This window comes from Amaranthus tricolor, chromosome 11 (genome assembly GCF_026212465.1).
Source record: "Amaranthus tricolor cultivar Red isolate AtriRed21 chromosome 11, ASM2621246v1, whole genome shotgun sequence".
NCBI classification, from domain to species: Eukaryota; Viridiplantae; Streptophyta; class Magnoliopsida; order Caryophyllales; family Amaranthaceae; genus Amaranthus; species Amaranthus tricolor.
Window position 1 is genome coordinate 17,955,861 of NC_080057.1, and position 18,611 is coordinate 17,974,471.

The following is an 18,611-nucleotide window of genomic DNA, read 5'->3' on the forward strand; positions in this document are numbered from 1 at the left end:
TTCTTCTTTTTTTTTCATTCTATTTATTAGAACCATTTAGTTTCGCCGTGTTGTAACAGAAAGACGAATGATATACTCTTTTTTATTATATATATAATATAGAATTCCAGTATACTCATAGTAAAGTAGGCTAATTCATGAATTGAATCAAATACAAATAGGCCTTTTCTTTTTTAAAAGCGGTAGAGTCGCACTCTTTAAAGGCCCTAAGAAAGAGGCTTAAGTGATCACTTCAAATCAAATCCGAGAAAAGGCTTCCACGAAACTCCTGTCTTAGTCTTCATTAAAAATTTTTTATGTTCTGGGACATAGATATTCAAGATATCCTATTATGAATCGCTAAAGTCTTCCTCCTTCTCCATTGTTCCAATCAGATCCGAAAAATGAGAAATCAATCAAAAGTCAGTGGACCTGAATTGAATCATGACTATATAAGCTATTCTTATATTAAGATTCAATATAGATGAAATCGTAGAAGCGGGCCTTTTCTTTCCTTGGACCACGTAAGAATTCGTCGTCCGGTTGAATCTTCTTGTTCCTGGATGCTCCATCAAAATCCATCGCTATTCCTTTCCTTCACTGAGAAAGGTTCATTCCAAGTCACAAGAGCAATCTTTCTTTTTTTTAATGAATTTTTCTTGTCGTTATGGTAATGCAATGCAAGAGGCCGGAAATCCGGTTGTTTCTGATGATGAAAAGGGCTTTTATGTTATATTACATTTTGGAAAACCCCTAAAAGTAGGTAATGTTAGAAGACGGCTGTCGGTATCTGATGGTCAGATACCTACGGTCGGTATATCTTTGAAAGCTCAGACGGGGAGAAAAAATGGATTCCTCGAAGGCTACTTAAGGAACTTTAATGCCAACCAGAAGGTAGTTTACTTGCTTACTTGTTAGAGTAAGGACTGGAGCTGTTGAATATTGCTCAGTACTACTATAACTTAACAACCAAAAAGCTCTGCGTCGAACTTCAGCCCCTTCGAGTTGGCCACGGGGCAACAGCCTCTGACGCCCCACACCACTGCGACAGGAGGGAGCTTGCCCATCAGACTACTTTGCCAAGAGGTGGCAGGAGGATAGCAAAAGCTGCCCAACCTACTTAAACAACCGTCAGGCTTAGCCCGGTCTGAAGAAAGAAGAAAGTAGGCCCTGTAGAGAAGCGGATAGAAAAGATCGCCTATAGACTCAAGAGACCGGCTCGGTGAAAACTCACCCCGTATTCCATGTAAGTCAGTTGACTTCGATTAGACCAGACCGACCCAGAGAGGAACGTGCCCACGAGGGCACCACCAGATGTTGTAGATGAACCTAACCTACTAAAGAAGAAGTTGAGTATATCATAGCTGACCGTACCATGGGCTAGCCCATAGACCGACTGCACGAATGGAATACTACTTAGTCCAGTAGAAGGGCCAACCTGAGAGCAAGTCAAGCTGGGAACGGGCTGAGACTTACGATTCCGAAGACCAAGTCAGAGACTACTGGACGTCTCGCGGAGCGACTCTCAATGAGGGCGTTGAGACTGTTCGAAAAAATGCTTTTTTGGCTTAATACGCCTTTACTAAAGATCAAAGAGTACGCTTGTACTCTGGCTAATAAGGAAAAGGGCTTTTTTAAATCCAAGGTTGACTCTGATTAGATCCTTAGCGCAAGCGCTAAGTAAGAAAGCTCCCTAAGATATATCATACACTATAGAGTTAAAAAAATATAACTTAGGTCTGTCTCTAGATCAAATATGCTAGAGCGTCTTTATGGGGATATGTTTGATAGGGTATGGCACTTTGTAAAATCCCAGAGTTTTATTACTCTTTGCCTGTATTCAGTTGATGTATCTTCTTTGATTATTGGAGATACCCCTCTATGACTGATTTATCAAACATTTTTTACTTATTATATAACATATTAGTTTCTCTTATTAACAAAACATATTGTAATCTCTTAAAGAAGACGAACGTGGTAAAGACCCCTGAATTAAAAAACAGGAAAAAATCCATAACAAAATATTAAAAGAAAACAAAAATTATGACGAAATTTAGTAATTTTAAAACTAATATGAATAGTCCATATTTTTATTTTATAGGCAATTCAGTTTATATATCGTATGATAACAAATCTAATGAAACAAAAAGGATCATCATTGATTTCTGGAATAAATTCTACCTGGATAATCTTGAAAATAATGATGGCGATGAATCTAAATCTAACAGAGTAATGTATAAAGAAGAAGTATTTAAAATATTGAATGATTTCAAATCAAATGAAACAAAACCATATAATCAGGATAAATTAAGAGAGTTGCAAGAGAAGATTGAAAATCTTACAATGAAGTTTGATGCAAAATCAATTAATAGCACATGCAATCTCATTATGAGTCTAATGATTATACCTGATAAGAAGAATGCTAAGGATTATTTAATGGAAAAATTAAAAAAAGATCAATATCCACAATTAGAATTACTTAATGAGTTAGGGCAATATACACTTGAAGCATTAATTGTTTATGTAATCTGTATTTTATATCGCTCTGATTCATCCATGGTTCGTGTTTCAACTTTAATTGATCACCTGGACAGGCATGTTAAAGCACATGTTTTACTAGTTAATCATAAATATCAAAGTAAAATAGAAAAAGAAGATGAAAAAAATGAGAGTTTATTTAAAAAACACCATATTGGTGTAGCATTAGTTGAATTTTTTGTTGATAGGAATCTAATGGTATTAGAAAATTCTGAGAATAATAATGTACCTATTCAAAAGAAGAAGGGTAAATATTATTTACCTAAAAATCTTTATGCTATCCGTAATTTTGATGTATCATTACTACCAATTAAATTAAATTTACCTATGGTATGTAAACCGTTATCTTGGGGTAGTGCTTTACCATCAGGTTTATACCCTAAATATTTGTCTGACTTAAAAGGTGGTTACTTAAGTGGAATAACTGGTGCAATTAGTCGTTACAATCTGTTAAGCACGGGGGATATCAATCACTACTATATTGATATCAGTAATAGTTATAAGGAAATATGTAGTGTTATGAATAAACTTCAGAATCAGCCCTTCAAAATATCAAAACATATGATATCTTATATAAAAGTAAATAAACAAAAGTTAGTTAACTTCGGTTTACTTATGCCAGAGAATCTCGGTAGAGTTAATTTAAAAAATTTAGGAATTAACCTCAGAGAATCTTATATGAAAAATAATGATATAATGAAAATATATTCTTATGCTGAATTGTTAGAAATTTTACATAAGGATGTTAACCGGGCTCAGTATGAGAGTATGTTATTAAATATAGCTGAAGCTTTTGAGGATTTTCGAAATTATTTTATAGAGCATAGAACAAGAAGCAATGGGTATAAAATCCTTTACTAAAGTGGGATTTGGAACTTTAGGAACAAGTGTAATGGATGTGCAGTTCATAGCCTTACAAAAGACCCCATACTGGAAGAATTTTTGGATGGCTCTAAACACATCATCTTTAATAAAATGCCATGCTGTTTTGAAAAAAACTGAAACCCATCAATTCCAGGAGCTTTATCATCATCAATCCCTCTAAGAGCTTGATTCACCTCTTCCATTGTAACCTCTCTACACAGACTCTGTTGAGCTTCCAGGTTCAAAATAGACCCTCTCCTAATAACATAACAGGTAAATCAATAGAAGGAAGAGAAGAGGCTCTGCTACCTAATAATGATTTATAGAAGTGAAGAATCTCCTGTTGAATGCCAACAGGATCCTCAAGCCTATCACCCTGAGCATTATACAAGAGGTTAATTCTATTTGTATTATACCTAGCTTTCATTGCAGCATGAAAGAAGTGATTATTTGAGTCCCCAAGCTTCAACCATTGAATCCTTGATTTCTGCTTTAGAGCAGACTCCTCAATAAAATTCCATTTTCTCAACAACTCTCCAGCTATCTTCTCATTTTCTTGCAATTGAACACTATCAGGATCTTGCTGTAACTGAAACTTAATTTGTTCCAAATTACTTCTTGCTGTCTCAATCTTCTCATTCAAGTTGTGAAATTCATTTTTATGCAAGCTTTTCATTTTCCCCTTCAAAAGTGTAAGATTTGCCCAAATTGCTCCTAACAGATTGTGAGAACCACTAGGATGCCAAAATTCATGCATAATAGTATGAAAATCAGCATGATGAGCCATGTAGTTGAAGAATTTAAAAGGCTTTCCCACAGTAAGAGGATCATCAGCATATTTCAATAGGAGAGGGGAATGATCAGACAAAGAAGGCATCAAATAATCAACTACTATATGACCTTTATTTAACATCCATGTCACATTTCCAAAAGCACGATCAATTCTACTATGAATTCTTCTGTCAGCATAGCCTCTGCTAGACCAAGAAAAAGAAGGGCCAGTAGATTTCAATTCAGCAAGGTTTAAATCAGTGACCCATTGAGACATATCCTTGATTTCAGCAAGTGAAACAGCTGTTCCATTAGTTCTATCATCAGTATACATGACGGCATTAAAATCACCCAAAATGAACCATTGGTCTAACTGAGAATAACTAGCCAAAGATCTGATCTTCTCCCAAAGCCCAACTCTATGATCAATAGTGTGTAATCCATAACAAAGAGTAATTTGGAAAAAAAAGGAATTAACATCTTTAAGCTCACAATGAATAAGTTGCTCATGTACCTCTAACACCTCTACTTCAATGATTTGAGGATTCCAACCAATCCAGATTCCCCCCTTTGGAGAGCAAGAATAATTATGTTTCCATATCCATTTACTATTAAGTTGCTTAGTGATTTTCTCAAATTGTTGAGCCTTAACTCTAGTTTCCAGAACACCCATGAAACTTATTTTCTTTCTAATCATAAACTTCTTTAACTCTCTAATTTTAATAGGGTCATTACCCCCTCTAATATTCCATGTACAAATAATCATTAGGTAAAATAAGGATTACCTGTATTAGTATCCCCTGGATCATTAGCTACCTCATTATGTGACACAACTTCTTCCTCAACTACTGTAGTTAAATCATTCATCATTGAAACTGGGTTAACAGTAGTGGGGAAATTCACTCTTCTGGCTCTAGTAGTTCTTCTGGGCACCACTCTCCATGCTCCATCATCTTCTGAGGTTACACTCAAAGGGGCTTGAGCTGGAGTAACAACAAGATTTGTAGGTGTAGCTGGATGGGCATTGAGGTTCTGGACAACTCCATTGAGTGGCCTTTTTTGGAATCTGTTCTTTTGGAATTGGGTTTTCCTTTTAAATTTCTTGGCTGGATTATGGCTTGCCTCTGTGTCTTATTCAATTCTCATCAATGGAGTACAAACTATTAGCTTGGAATTGTCAAGGCATATCAAATAAAAAGACTATCTCAATCCTTACTCTATCAAGTAAGCAAGTAAACTACCTTAAAGAGTTAATAGATATTTACAAAATCAATGTAGTGATACTCTTAGAACCTAGGGTAAGCGGTATAACAGCTCTATCAATTATTAAGACTTTAGGAATGGCAAAGTCACATAGAGTTGAAGCTATAGGTTTTTCAGGAGGTATTTGGATTTTATGGCATCACAGCATCAATGTTAAAATCATTCACAACGATTGGCAATTCATTCACATGCATGTAATTTTTCCTGGTAATATAAGCACTCATTTAACTTCTGTATATTGAAGAACCACAAATTATAAGAGTTTTATGGGATAAACTCACTATACTGGCAGCAACAATTTCTGAGCCCTGGATTGCATTGGGAGACTATAATGCTTATACTGAGGTTCTGGATAAATTAGGGGGTAGGGCTTCAAATGGTTGCATGAGATTTAGGAATTGGATCCAGTCCTCAAAACTAATAGATTTAGGTTTCACTGGCTCTAGATTTACATGGTCACGAGGAAGATGTCATGAGAGAATTGATAGGGCATTGGGGAATGAGGGGTTGTTGGATATCTTTGATAGCATCATGGTAAGACACTTACCTAGGTTAGCCTCTGACCACTCCCCTATCCTAGTAAATTTGATCCCTAAAGAAAATGTAAAAAACCAAGGCAGAGCATTTAGATATCTATCAACTTGGGAATGTCATGAGGATTGGAAACCTTGGTTAAAAAATGCTTGGCAAAAAAGTGACCCTTTTGTTGAAGCTCTCACCATCTTACAAGTTAAGACAGAGGATTGGAAACATAACATTTTTGTTGACATATACAAAAGGAAACGAAGGAATTTTGCAAGACTAGAAGGATTGCAAAAACACCTAGCCCTTAGTCCTACAACTAAAATCAGAAAACTTGAATTGAAGCTGAGGGAGGAGCTTGAAAGAACTCTAACACAAGAAGATGTACGCAACCTTAGACTGTAATTTAAACGAGTATAGGATAGTAATATATTACCTTAGTGGGGGTGTTTAAGCAAACTTCTTCTATCATTCTCGGTATCAACTAATTACCTCCTCGTATTACGTATTAGAAATATACGAAAAAGGGTAACCTGATCTCCTCACTGGGGTTCTTTGCATTGGACTCGCTCGGTTCGTCTGTTCATTGTAGGAAAGCGTTTATGGAACAAGCTCTTTTTAGAGGTGTCCCCCCTGCTTTCTTTCTCTGATTCCCAATATGAGTGAGACCAAGACGGCTGGCTGGAGTGCCAAAAATCAGCTGGTCATGTCATGACTTCTAAATGCAATTCTTCCTCCAATTTATACCAGTCTTCTATTTAAGACATCGGCTAAATAGGTATGGTCTAGAGGAGCGAAAGCCACTCGACCAACGGGAGAGGAGCTAGAAGAAGTCCTAACTCTAACTACCGACTAAATAAGAGGAAGATAGGATTCTCTCGATCTATCTAATGCAACAAGTCTCCTCCTACTATTAGGATAGGAAAATCCGTTTTTAGGGTAAATGATTAAGTCTATTCCTTACTGCTTTTGACATGGGTTCATTCCTATCCAGCGGCAGAAGACGAAGCAGCTCGCTACTCGACTTTATCTTCTAACGGGGTTGCCAAGCCCCTTACTGTCTTGAACCCGAGTGAAGCATTCCACCTCAGAATGGATTCTTAGTGTGGACGATTTTGAAGATATAATAGGAGGACATGTATGGATAGGTTCCATTTGTATACTTGGTGGAATCTGGCATATCTTAACTAAACCTTTTGCATGGGCCCTACTGGGCAACAAAAAAGAGGATATCAGTTTCCATTTGGGAAAGAGTCGACTTTTTCTTATAGAGAAAGCGTGTTATAGAAGCGCGTATGCCGGAAACTCTATTATTATTTATATATTTATAACAAAGCCTATTTCTTTGAAGAAAATGGTTTACCAGCATTGATCTTAATCAGTCTGCTTTGCCGAAATTCGTCAATGAATTCCGCGTTTTCATATTCAGAATACTCTACTGAAGAATAGGCAAGAATCAACCTCTTCCGAGCGAGGTTTTGATAGATCGCAGAATCCGAAAAGCAGCTTCTAAGTGAGATGATCTCGGCTTGTCCATAAAAATAGGCTGATCACTTCCCCCTATGTTGTAAGTGTAAACAATGTCAGCGATAATTAGTCAAGTTGAAATAAGGGCAACTTTTTTTTAAAGCCAAGGCAAGAATGCCACGAATGGTGTTTAGCAACCCGGGGCAAATCTTTCTTCTATCTCTAAAGGGGTTCGACTCAATATTCTTGAAGGAATCCTTTAGCTACTAATGACGCTTTGTATCTTTCTACTGAGCTATCTGTTTTATGCTTGATCTTGTAAATTCACTTGCAGCCAATGGCTTCTTTCTCTGCAGGCAATGAGACTCAGTTTTCTTCTTTTTTTCTTGCATAGTCTTTCTTCAGCAAGAATGATTGGAAGCTTCAGCAAAGAATTCAGGTTCATGAGAAGATTGAACTGACATGAGGTAAGCTCGATGTTTTAGAGAAAACGATTCATAAAATAAGAAAAAAAACCTTCAACGGGATAAGAAACTTGAGAAGATTAACGAACCTGAGAGAAGGATCCAGAATCTAATCTAAGGAAGCGACTGGAAGGAAAGCAACTGGGCTAGACTGCTGATCTTCTAGAGTAGTCTGACTTTTGGAAAGAGACTGTAATCGTCGCCGAGAAGAAAGATGCTGTTCCGGATGACTGGAAGCCTCTGAGGTCAGCTGAACAGGCTGACAATCGGCGGAAGATGCTGGCCTGAAGAGTGAGGCTGATCCATAACATCAACTGCAGAAGAATGAAGTTCGAGTTGATGAACAGGAGAAGGCCATAATACATCTCCATCACTATTCTCCTCCAGGGCTTCTTAATTAAGAAAAGGAAAATATGAGGTGACCTCATTAAAGAGAACATTCAAGGATACATCGAGTCTCTTGGATTTCACGTCATAGCATCTATCTATATTCGGACTGAGCATATCCAAAAAAGACACAAGTGCTTGCCTTGAGGACAATTTATCTCTTAACTGCGCAAGAATATAAACAAAACAACAAAAAAGGTGCATCCAAACACTCGCAAATGCCTATAGGATGGTGCTGCCCCAGTAAGAAGTTCGTGAGGTGCCGCTGTAGCTTCTTTCCTCTCTCTTCTCCCCCCCCCAAAAAAAGTAAAAAGGAGAGAGATGTCCCGTCCTTTCTTTATGCATATTCATATACATAGCCAGACACAAAGGTGTACAATCCGGTAAAAATCCGCGGTTCTTTAAGTGAATGAACTCTAGGTTTTCTTACTTGCTTTAGTGGCTGCCAAAGGCCAACCGAGAGGGGAGAACGAATGGCTCAGGAATCGACCGGTTCCGAGCAGATTCGTGGAATTATTGTAGGAGAATTTGATTCTCGTAGAATAAGAGGAGCCTTCTTAGGAAATGACTTAACTTAAAAGAAGGATTCCGCTGCTGCAAGGCGAGAGAGCAACTTGTCTGGTCTTGCGGTGCACTCACTCCCGTTACAAGAATGAGATGAAGCTTTTTCTCGACTCGAGACCAATACCCCTTACAACTCGCACCAATAGCGGCACTGAGCGGCCGGAGATTGATTGAAAAGACAGCCCGCCTCTTTAGGATTGTGAGAAAGAGCACACACACGGGACCTGACCTACTAATCATCATCTCATCTAGCGCGAAGCAAAAAGAAAGGTCCCCCTTCCCGGCCCCCTAGCCACCTACCTACTCGTGCTCGTAGCTCGATCGGAGGTCAAGAGGGTGGTCCGGCGGAAAAACATAAGTCGTCCGTATCAAGTGATACGTGAATTGCTCAGTAGTGCTTCGCCACTACCGTAGCTGGCGGAAATAGCTTAATGGTAGAGCATAGCCTTGCCAAGGCTAAGGTTGAGGGTTCAAGTCCCTCCTTCCGCTCCGGGCTTCGTCGTTTAGTGGTAAGGAGTGGAGTAGGCGGCGAGTAGAGTGCATAAGTTTTAGAGTTAGAGAGAGGCAATGAAATTGAAGTGGGATGTGGAATGTGATTGGTGATGGATGGTGGTTCTTAAATAGGTTCGGGATCATCTCGCATCTGGATCTGCCGTTTTTTCGGGAGGGGAACAAGAGAATGAGGTTTGTTTTCATTTTGAAAGAAATGCTTTTCTATGATCGACACGAGTTTTAGACAGCGTCTTGAACTCTGGGACCGCACTCGGTATGTCGGCCTCAAGTTCCTCGGCGAGGCAACTACTAATCCTTCTTCTCTTCCTTCTCGCCTTTCTTCTAAAAAAGTCTTTTTTTTCCTTACTCTATCAAGTAAGTAAGTAAACTACCTTACTTGTTCCAAGTAAGTGAATTGGCATTACCTTACTCTAAAGAGTCAGTAAATTTCATTGCCTTCGCCTTCGGCGATTACCGGCTGGAAAGGCTTGGCTCAACATTGGATTTCTTTGAAAAGAACCAAGGATGGCGTTCATTCAATCAAATCTTTTATGCTAACTCAAACTAATTACTGTCTTTGGAAAGAGTTGTTCCCCGCATTCTTTCCTTTCTACTGGTTTTTGAAAGCTAAAAAGATCCTCTTCCCCCATATTTTTTATCCTTCTCGCATCGGTTCTGCATCAGATGATGAGCCCATGCGAAAACTTTCTCTTTGACGATAGGTAGGCTATTAGATTGAGTCGAAAGCCTGCCAAGGCATAAAGGGGTTCCGATTTGAGCGAGAGCCCGAACGGGGGACGCGAGAACATCTTGATCGAAAGCTCCACTGTTCTGAATCGTGAAAAAGACTTTTCCAAATTCGATCAAATCGATCGAGAATCTCATCATCTGTTAGGTGGGCTGACCGACCGACCGAGTTGGGCTAAGCGTCCATGTCACAGAACCTTTCTCTAGCCAAAAAGAAATCCCATTTTTGATCGAATCGGAAAAATTAATTGGCAAATGAAAAATCTACCGTTTTAACACTCATAAAAACCCTAGAAAAAAAAAGTAACTAAGACAAGAGCTAAGTAAGCAAGCAAGAAGGAGAGGCTAGAAAAGGCAAGGGGCTCTCCATCTCTAGGAGGATTGTGTCCACGATCTGGTAATCTAAGCTTTGCTTCTTCTGGTCGGCTCGTATTAGCCTGTGCTTTATTACAGCTATCGCTATCTCGTTCTTTTAGTCTTTTTAACGGTACTTGAATCTTAAGTCGCGGTCATGTCTTGCCCTCCTCTAGTATAGTGACCGCTTTCATCTTTTCCCCTAATTTTTTCATTTCCAGGCTCAAGTGCCTCTTCATCCATCTTAATTCCAAAGGCGAGCATCTCCTGACTTACACTGCTATGGGTTAGAGTCAATAGTTCTTAACCAACTCTTTCTCGCCGAGCTTTCAAAAGTTTTAAGAGAGAATAGGGAGTAAGGCAATGCAATTGTAGAAATTGGGCTCGGACTTTCTTTCTTCTCCTGCGGAGCTCTGAGAAAGTCACCGGTGGCAGGTTAGGACAGTTCTCTTGCTGCTGATTTGGCCCTGCGCGGATTCAGGAGCTTCTTCTTTAGTCTAGGTTATGAAAAAAAAAGAAAGGTAGTTTACTTACTTAGTGCTTGCATTAGTCTAGAAGGGGTGGACGAGAACAAGAAGCGTTCGCCAACTTTGATAGACATAGCATTGCAAGCAAATAGAGCAGGGAGCTTACTCTTTCTTTCTATTAGAGTCGCGAGCTTGTTGTAGTCGGTCCTAAAGGGAGAATCTTGCTACTTACTTGCTATATCCCCGCGTCCTTGCACGGCTCGAATTTCTTCGGGAAATCCCTTTCCCCGTTCTATCGTCCAAAACAGGCCGTATATGGAGTATAGCCAAGTGGTAAGGCATCGGTTTTTGGTACCGGCATGCAAAGGTTCGAATCCTTTTACTCCAGATTATGAACACCCGATCGGATCTGTCAAGAACGAGCTAGCTGACGACTACAGGGGAAGCTTTTCCCAAGCCAGAAGTTTGACTTTTTCTACTTTCTTTGCTAAGAGAAGAGAGAGAAAGGAAAGACAGATGGCAGAAAGCAATCCTTCCAACCAGCCAACCCGCGGAGTTGAACACAATACTAACTTCGGCAAGGAAAGAAATCTACCCCTTATTGTTAGCCTTCCCAGATAATGGAGAAGAAGCTTAAAATGGCTTAGGCTTTATCACATGCTTTCAAACAGGCTTGAGAAAGAAAAAACTGCCTTATTGCTAGTATGGATTATAACTACTATTACATATTAAAGGGGAATAAAGAACGAAATCTTCTCTATAGCCCGATAAGAACAGTTACGCCTTTTCCTAAAGCCTTTACTAACTAACTAAAACACCAGGACTTAGTCTAGCTACCACGGAAAGCATAGTAAGAAGGGCTGAAAGGCCATGTCATATTCCTCGGGAATGATATAAAGATCCTGTTGTGGAAATTTCCAACTGGATGAATCTTTTGATTCAAAAGACTTGAGTGTTCCAATGAGCCCGTAGGCAAGGGCCTTACTATTTTCACGTATGACATGAGGTTGTCTACCCCACTAGTATTTGAACTGGAATGCCAGGCGGAGGAGTGTAACTGCCTTATCGCGCTATCCTACTTGTATGTGAAAAGCATTTCGTACTCGTAACTGATTCCCTCCTAGCGAAAGAGCTATCGTCGAAAGCTTTTCGTTTACACCGGTTCTTCTAGCTCCAATCGAGAAAGGAGAACCTTGAAAAAAGTCTTTCAAAACTTTACATCCATCAGAGCGGCAGGCATGGAAAAGAGCCTTGGGGTGAGACAGACGGAGGCAGCCGCAGCCCTGTGAGATCCTATCGGTCGTTAAGGACCTATTCCCAACCAGTCAAAGACAGACGGGCAGGCTATTTGAGCAGTATTTCCCTGTGTAAACGTGTAAAGTAAAGAAAGAGCGCCTGAATTCATCTTATAGAAAGAAGGCCATCTTGCTTTACTTTTTTTGGTGTTGAGACCCATAGAAGAAAACTTTAACTTTGAAGCCATACTCTTCTCCGGGAACTCATACTCCTGTAAGGCACCAGCTCTTTGCCTTCCTTGCTTGCTTTACCTTCCAGTCGAATAGGTTCTATTAAAGCAAAGGCAAGAGGCGATAGTGGCATCAGTCTTTTCTTTCTATGAGGAAAAGGCCCGGAATGGCCTATTTTGCTAAATGAAAACGTGAGTTTCGGGTCTATTTAGGGATTCATTGATTTGCACCAAGTCTCCGTGATGACCAAAGAAGAGGTACGTAGTAACTCGACTGTAAGGTTATGTAGTATCTTATTAGAATAATAAGGTTCGAAGAGCTTAGTTGCAAGACTAAGGAAGAACATTTGACTTTGACACAGGAGGTGGCGAGTTTGGCTAGGTAACATAATGGAAATGTATCGGACTGCAAATCCTGGAATGACGGTTCGACCCCGTCCTTGGCCTCGGAGAGTAGCGAGCAGCACGGAAATTGAATCAAATAAATCAAATGGCATAGTAGAAGGGGGCTTGACTTTGTTTGTTAAAAATCCACAGACAAGATTCTGGAACTTCCAAACCAAAAAAATACAAGGATGAGAAGGAGCTTTTACGTTACGCTTCAATAGAATGAAATTTGTAAGGGTAGAATAGGCCCCATGGTCGATCGAAGATCCTGTACTACTTGAACTCAAATGAATCTATCTGACTTTCAATCCATCTTTGTCCAGCCAGCTCATAAGAAAATGTTAGACCAATCTCGGAGCTGACACAACCGAATTGGTTAAAGAAAAGGAAACCCCAACAACCAAGTACTCCCGCCTCAAAAAGCGGAAACCGAACAACCACCAGGCTCGTCTGAAGAGGAGGCGGGCGCCCAAAAAGATGAAAATGCAAGGTATGTAGCCGCTTATGCGAAGCTTAAGGGGTAAAAATAAAGTCTTTTTTTTGAACAACCAACCTGACATAGGGCAATGCAATTGCTCGCCCACTTAAAGCAGATGGAGATTCTCGGACAGGGAAAGGTGGCACTCGACATCTATTAAACAACACCAAGAACAAAGTCATACCATGTCCTCGAAAGAACCTAGTGATGATTGCCATGAATGCTGCCCTCGAGGACGTGTAAAAGAAGGTCTTTGCCGATTCCTATCAACACGGTACACCTCTCAGTAGAAGGGCGTGAAAAGGCCGTGGAGACTTTGACCGAATGAATAGGCATGCTATCATGATAGACATTTTTTTTTCAGGAAAAAAATCCAGGATGAACGCTTTTTCAGCTTGATCGGAATCGATTCTATGATTGAATGGCAGAGACTTAGTAGTAGAAACTCGGAGAGACAGACAGAGAGGGGGCTCTATCATACCTGCTAACTCCTAGGATGAGAAGTCAGTCTCTTGCTTTTGGCAGGAAAAGTATCGGTAGAGTGAGTCTACTTAGCGAACTGGAAGGACGCGGAGATCGATTGATCAATATGAATCTCGAGAGTGGATGGTTGACTGCCGCCCCCTTGTCCTGGAGTCTCTCCGGCCGGGGAGGGGCTTGCTATCGTAACCTTTTCCCCGGTGTATGTGAAAAAAGTGACGAACCCATTTTGGTCATAGGTTAGTCCAAAGAACGAGAGTCGGCTTCCTTAATCTAAAGATTAAGTAAGTAAACTACCAACATGCTTCGCACTAAGTAAGTAAACAACCTTAAGTCCGTTGTTCCTCAGTAGCTCAGTGGTAGAGCGGTCGGCTGTTAACCGATTGGTCGTAGGTTCAAATCCTACTTGGGGAGAATTTGAAGTTATCGCCTTTCTGACCTAGCGACCCCCGTCCTTCTACTTCGTTTCTAAACTAGCAGAATCAATCGTGGGACATTCAAAGTGAGAAGTTTCTTCTTGGGTTTTATTCCTCACTCTCGTATAGGCGAACTTGGTTCGTTCAATTCTTAGGGAGAAGAAGGATCCGCTGGGAATGAATGGGCAGACTTAAGTAGTCTCTTCATTAGCCGGAAGGAAGATCTCCACTCATTTCATTCAGTGCCTGCGGTAAGGTAAGGCAAGGCGCGACCCACAACAAAGGAAGGGGGAAAGCTTGCTTGCTGTAGCCCTTTTTTAGTAGGCTAGGCTTAGTAAGCGTAAGCTATTTAAGTAGGCTTGCAGCTTCGCTAGAAGCGACAAAGAGGGGAAGAAGGCCGACGACTACATGAGAGGGAAGCTGTCTACGAAGCCTTGCCCCTTGCTTTACAGAGATTGTTATGAACTGACTAAATGACTAGATTCCCCCGGAACGCTAGCCAAGCTAATAGTCTTAGTTTCTCAATAAGCTTATTGATTGATTCAGCGAACAAATCGCCTCTTTCTTAGAACCTATTGAGGAGGGCCTCAGCCCGGGAAGGGGAGAGTGGCCGAGTGGTTAAAAGCGACAGACTGTAAATCTGTTGAAGTTTTCTACGTAGGTTCGAATCCTACCTCTCCCACTTGTTTGTTGTAGACTTCAGCGAAGAGAAAGAAGGCATTCGTCAGCGGAGGAAGGCCAACCGAGCGAAGCTCTTTCTTTTGGCCGTGCCTTGAAGTTAAATTGTATCGTATGTTAGTTAGAGAGGTTAGCGAACTACTACGATCTATAGATTCTCCATCTATATCCAATCCCAACGAGAATAGAAGCGAGTCGCTTCCGGCTTGGCTTGTAATCGTAGTCTTTTAGCTTATGTAGTGGTCGGCCTTCCTACACGCACGCGCTCGCAAGTACAACTTGCCTTGGTTCGGGACGAAGCCAAGCCGATACATATGATAGGCGAAGGAAAGACCTCCATTTCATAGCGCCTGGAGAACGCAAGTTTGATCGAGGATTGGAGAGGAAGGGTGGAAGAAAGGGCTCGGGATGGATTTAGGAGTCTTTGTGCGAGCCGTATGCGGCGAGAGTCGCACGTACGGTAACGAGGGGGGTTCGCGTCTATACGCGTAGTGTGGTGGTTTGGCCTACCCACCCTATTTGTTCCATGATCTATGGGTCTACAGGAGCTACCCATTTCGATCAATTAGCCAAGATTTTGACCGGATACGAAATCACAGGTGTTGGATCTAGTGGTATTTTTATGGGAATTCTTTTTATCGCTGTAGGATCCCTATTCAAGATCACTGCAGTTCCTTTTCGGGCGGCTGTAGAACGGACGGCCGCCTATAAGTGGTAGGTTAGGGTGGGTGGTACCGCTCAGATTGCGGCCAATCTTCCTAACCGCGCGCGGGCTGGGCTTAGAGCGCGTGAAACTCATCACTACCTCGTAAGGGCGTTGAGACCATAGCATGTTAAACGAAAGCGCCGCTTTCTCTCTAGTGTTGTCACACAGCTGCCCGCCTAGAAGAGCCGCTCGCTCTCTAGTGTTGTCACACAAGATAAGCACGCCGCCCGCCTGCTGGCCGGGCGAATCGAAGTTCTCTTCCGGTCAACTGTCCCCCAGTCAAGTGCAAAAAACACAGTAGAATCACGCAATGCACGCTGCTGGTGTGCTTCCTGCCCGCGAGGAAAGAAAGAAGAGCGACAAGGTTCAGTTCAGATTTTACTGTTTGCAGTATGGGAGCAGATTACCCAAAAAATCCCTGGGAACAATGAAAAAATAGATATCTCGGTATCGAAAACTATAGGAGGCTGTATTGGCGAGATCCAACGGTAAACAGCTGCCTAAAAGAAAAACCGCCTGGAAGTCCGAGGACCTTTAGTACTGTACCCTACCCCCGAACCAGCAGCCTTCGCGCCAAGCAAGACCGCCCTTGTCCCCTTCCTTTCTCCATTCTGCCTTCTTCTTTGCTTTTGCTTTGTTTCAAAGGTTATGTAGTAGCTTATTAGAATAATAAGGAGTCTAAGGCAAAGCTAAAGTGGTTCGTATGCCTACTTTACCCACTTGACGAAAGGGAACGAACTTTGTTTCGTTTCCGGGTTTATGGATTGGATTCAGTCAGCGTCACGACATAATCAAAAGGAAGGAGTGACACTTACCGGCGAACCAAAGGGAATTCCTATTCACTTACTTGAATAAGTAAGGAAAGAAGTAACTATCAAAGAACTCACACGACTGAAGTACCAAAGGTGCGCTCCGCCCGATGACTAAGAAATAGGGTTGGGCTTGAATTGAAGTGATGAGGTCGCAAAGAGGAAAGTAGGGCTCCTATTGACTAAAGGTTGCTTTTTCGGGTTCCTTTAGAATGAAAGTAGCTTACGCTACCTTACTACTTACTTTGTTTTATTCAAAGGGCGAACAGCCCCCCAACTAGTCGTATGGGGGGGTGCTTGTGGTAAGCTGCCTTGGATAGGAAGAATTCCTAAAAAGAAAAAAAAGGCAAAGTCCGGTATTTGACGAAGATCTTCCTTTCTATCAATAGATAGGAATGAGTGTTCGATATAGGGGATAAGATCTATCTGGTCTTTTTCTTTATTTTTTTTCATGGCATAGCTAGGACCCTTCAAATCATGTTTGAGCCTATGTTCAAACCAAACCCACTCCCTATTTGAAGTAAGGCCGGAAGCCCGCCAAGTTCAGATAAGAGAATGCTTTTCTCTAACCATTAAGGGAAAGGCTCGACGAAGGTTGTTTACTTGCTTACTTGAACAAGTAAGGAAGGAAAGGGCTTTCGGAGATCGATATTTTCTTAGTTTTTCATCGAAAACGAAGAAGACCGAGAATGTCAATCTTTCTTTCGAAAGAAGGGAACGCGCTTTTTCGACCGCGGTGGTATGATTTTCGGGCCTTCTCCTCGTTCCGCTCGCTGGCCTATTGGGATAGCAGCCTTTGGGCTTTGCCTGCTCTTTTTTAAAAATTTAATAAAGAATTCCGACTCGGCCCGGGAAAGCGCTGGCAACAACAGAAAGGAAGGGGTCCATGTAGCTGCTGCGTCCGCTCCCTTCTTAGTCAATAGAGCAGCAGGTTCGGCATCTACTACAAAAGATAGAATCCACTTCAGATAACCACGCCTCTCCTAGGCAGCGTGTGGAATGGCCGAGAGCGGACCTTTTTGGATATATAATCCAAGTCGAGAGTGGAGTTACGGGAACAGCCGTCTGATGGAAAACAACTTTCACGTTCGGTTCAGAGAGCACTTTTTTCGTTGAGAATTCTTCGTTCCCTTTCGTGTGAATTCCCTAGCAGCGAATTAAAAACTTTTGGGGCCCTATCTATTCCATCTATCGAGCCCCGAAGAAAACCTACCTCCCCTTCGGACTCAATCTCTTTTTTGACTCTATATATGTGGGCACCGGATATCTATGAGGGTTCACCCACCCCGGTTACAGCATTCTTTTCTATTGCGCCTAAAATATCTATTTCTGCTAATATTTTACGTGTTTTTATTTATGGTTCCTATGGAGCTACATTGCAACAAATCTTCTTTTTCTGCAGCATTGCTTCTATGATCTTAGGAGCACTGGCCGCCATGGCCCAAACGAAAGTAAAAAGACTTCTAGCTCATAGTTCAATTGGACATGTAGGTTATATTCGTACTGGTTTCTCATGTGGAACCATAGAAGGAATTCAATCACTACTAATTGGTCTCTTTATTTATGTATCAATGACGATAGATGCATTCGCTATAGTTTCAGCATTACGGCAAACACGTGTCAAATATATAGCGGATTTGGGCGCTCTAGCCAAAACGAATCCTATTTCGGCTATTACCTTCTCTATTACTATGTTCTCATACGCAGGAATACCCCCGTTAGCCGGCTTTTGTAGTAAATTCTATTTGTTCTTCGCCGCTTTGGGTTGTGGGGCTTACTTCCTAGCCCCAGTGGGAGTAGTGACTAGCGTTATAGGTTGTTGGGCGGCCGGAAGGTTGCCACGAGTAAGTCAGTTTGGGGACCGAAGGCAGTTCCCCGTGCACCGGACACGTAGCTTACCGTATCAGTTGCGACACGGATGGGAATGCATGCTACGAAAGATAGGGTCGAGTCTGATACATCAACCGTCTGTCTACTCAATATCCTTGTACGAGTCCACAATCACTACACGAGATGAACCCTGGGTTGGTGAATTTAAGTTGGCCTTAGGTGTAATAGGACTCTCAGTTACTGCGCACGACCGTATACTGACTGAGGTGCTCCCCGCCGGTTGTTGGAACGACGCGAGCCGGGCCGGGCCTCAATTCAGAAAGATAAAGGGCCCAAAAGTCTTAATAAATAGGGGTTTCCAAATTCCCCATCTCATTGAGGGCGGAAAACGAATCGACATCTCGATGTGATACAGCCTTTTTATATTTTAGTTGGGAAAGAACGGCGAAGTCCATCCAACCCGTCCAATGAAGAATAAGAAGA

At 41.5% G+C, this 18,611-nt stretch overlaps 2 protein-coding genes and 2 non-coding genes across 5 annotated transcripts; 3 read left to right on the plus strand and 1 right to left on the minus strand.

Moving 5' to 3' along the window:
• Positions 1 to 92: 92 nt before the first annotated feature.
• LOC130827012 (uncharacterized) lies at positions 93 to 15,304 on the minus strand. Of its 2 annotated transcripts, none has more exons than XM_057692645.1 (2): positions 7,958 to 15,304; positions 93 to 7,825 (listed from the first exon to the last, which is right to left on the minus strand). In XM_057692645.1, exon 2 carries the CDS (start codon positions 4,916 to 4,918, stop codon positions 3,623 to 3,625), a length of 1,296 nt encoding a protein of 431 aa, XP_057548628.1. In that variant the 5' UTR covers positions 4,919 to 7,825; positions 7,958 to 15,304; the 3' UTR covers positions 93 to 3,622. The 2 variants fall into 2 exon arrangements, with proteins under 2 accessions (XP_057548628.1, XP_057548627.1); XM_057692644.1 differs by having other exon boundaries at positions 93 to 7,861.
• Positions 9,237 to 9,308, plus strand: TRNAG-GCC (transfer RNA glycine (anticodon GCC)). The gene has a single exon. It is a non-coding gene; the product is annotated as a tRNA-Gly (tRNA).
• Positions 14,706 to 14,787, plus strand: TRNAY-GUA (transfer RNA tyrosine (anticodon GUA)). The gene has a single exon. It is a non-coding gene; the product is annotated as a tRNA-Tyr (tRNA).
• Positions 15,305 to 16,499: 1,195 nt separating the features above from the next.
• On the plus strand, positions 16,500 to 18,325 carry LOC130827018 (NADH-ubiquinone oxidoreductase chain 2-like). Its single transcript, XM_057692650.1, is given in 2 exon segments — positions 16,500 to 18,152; positions 18,155 to 18,325. Coding segments are annotated over 2 exon segments (642 nt in total). The 5' UTR covers positions 16,500 to 17,548; the 3' UTR covers positions 18,193 to 18,325.
• The last annotated feature ends 286 nt before the right edge of the window (positions 18,326 to 18,611 follow it).

Excerpts from the sequence above, each read along its gene's own strand:
- LOC130827012 (XM_057692645.1), bottom strand. The coding sequence starts at position 4,918 with ATGATTATTTGTACATGGAATATTAGAGGGGGTAATGACCCTATTAAA.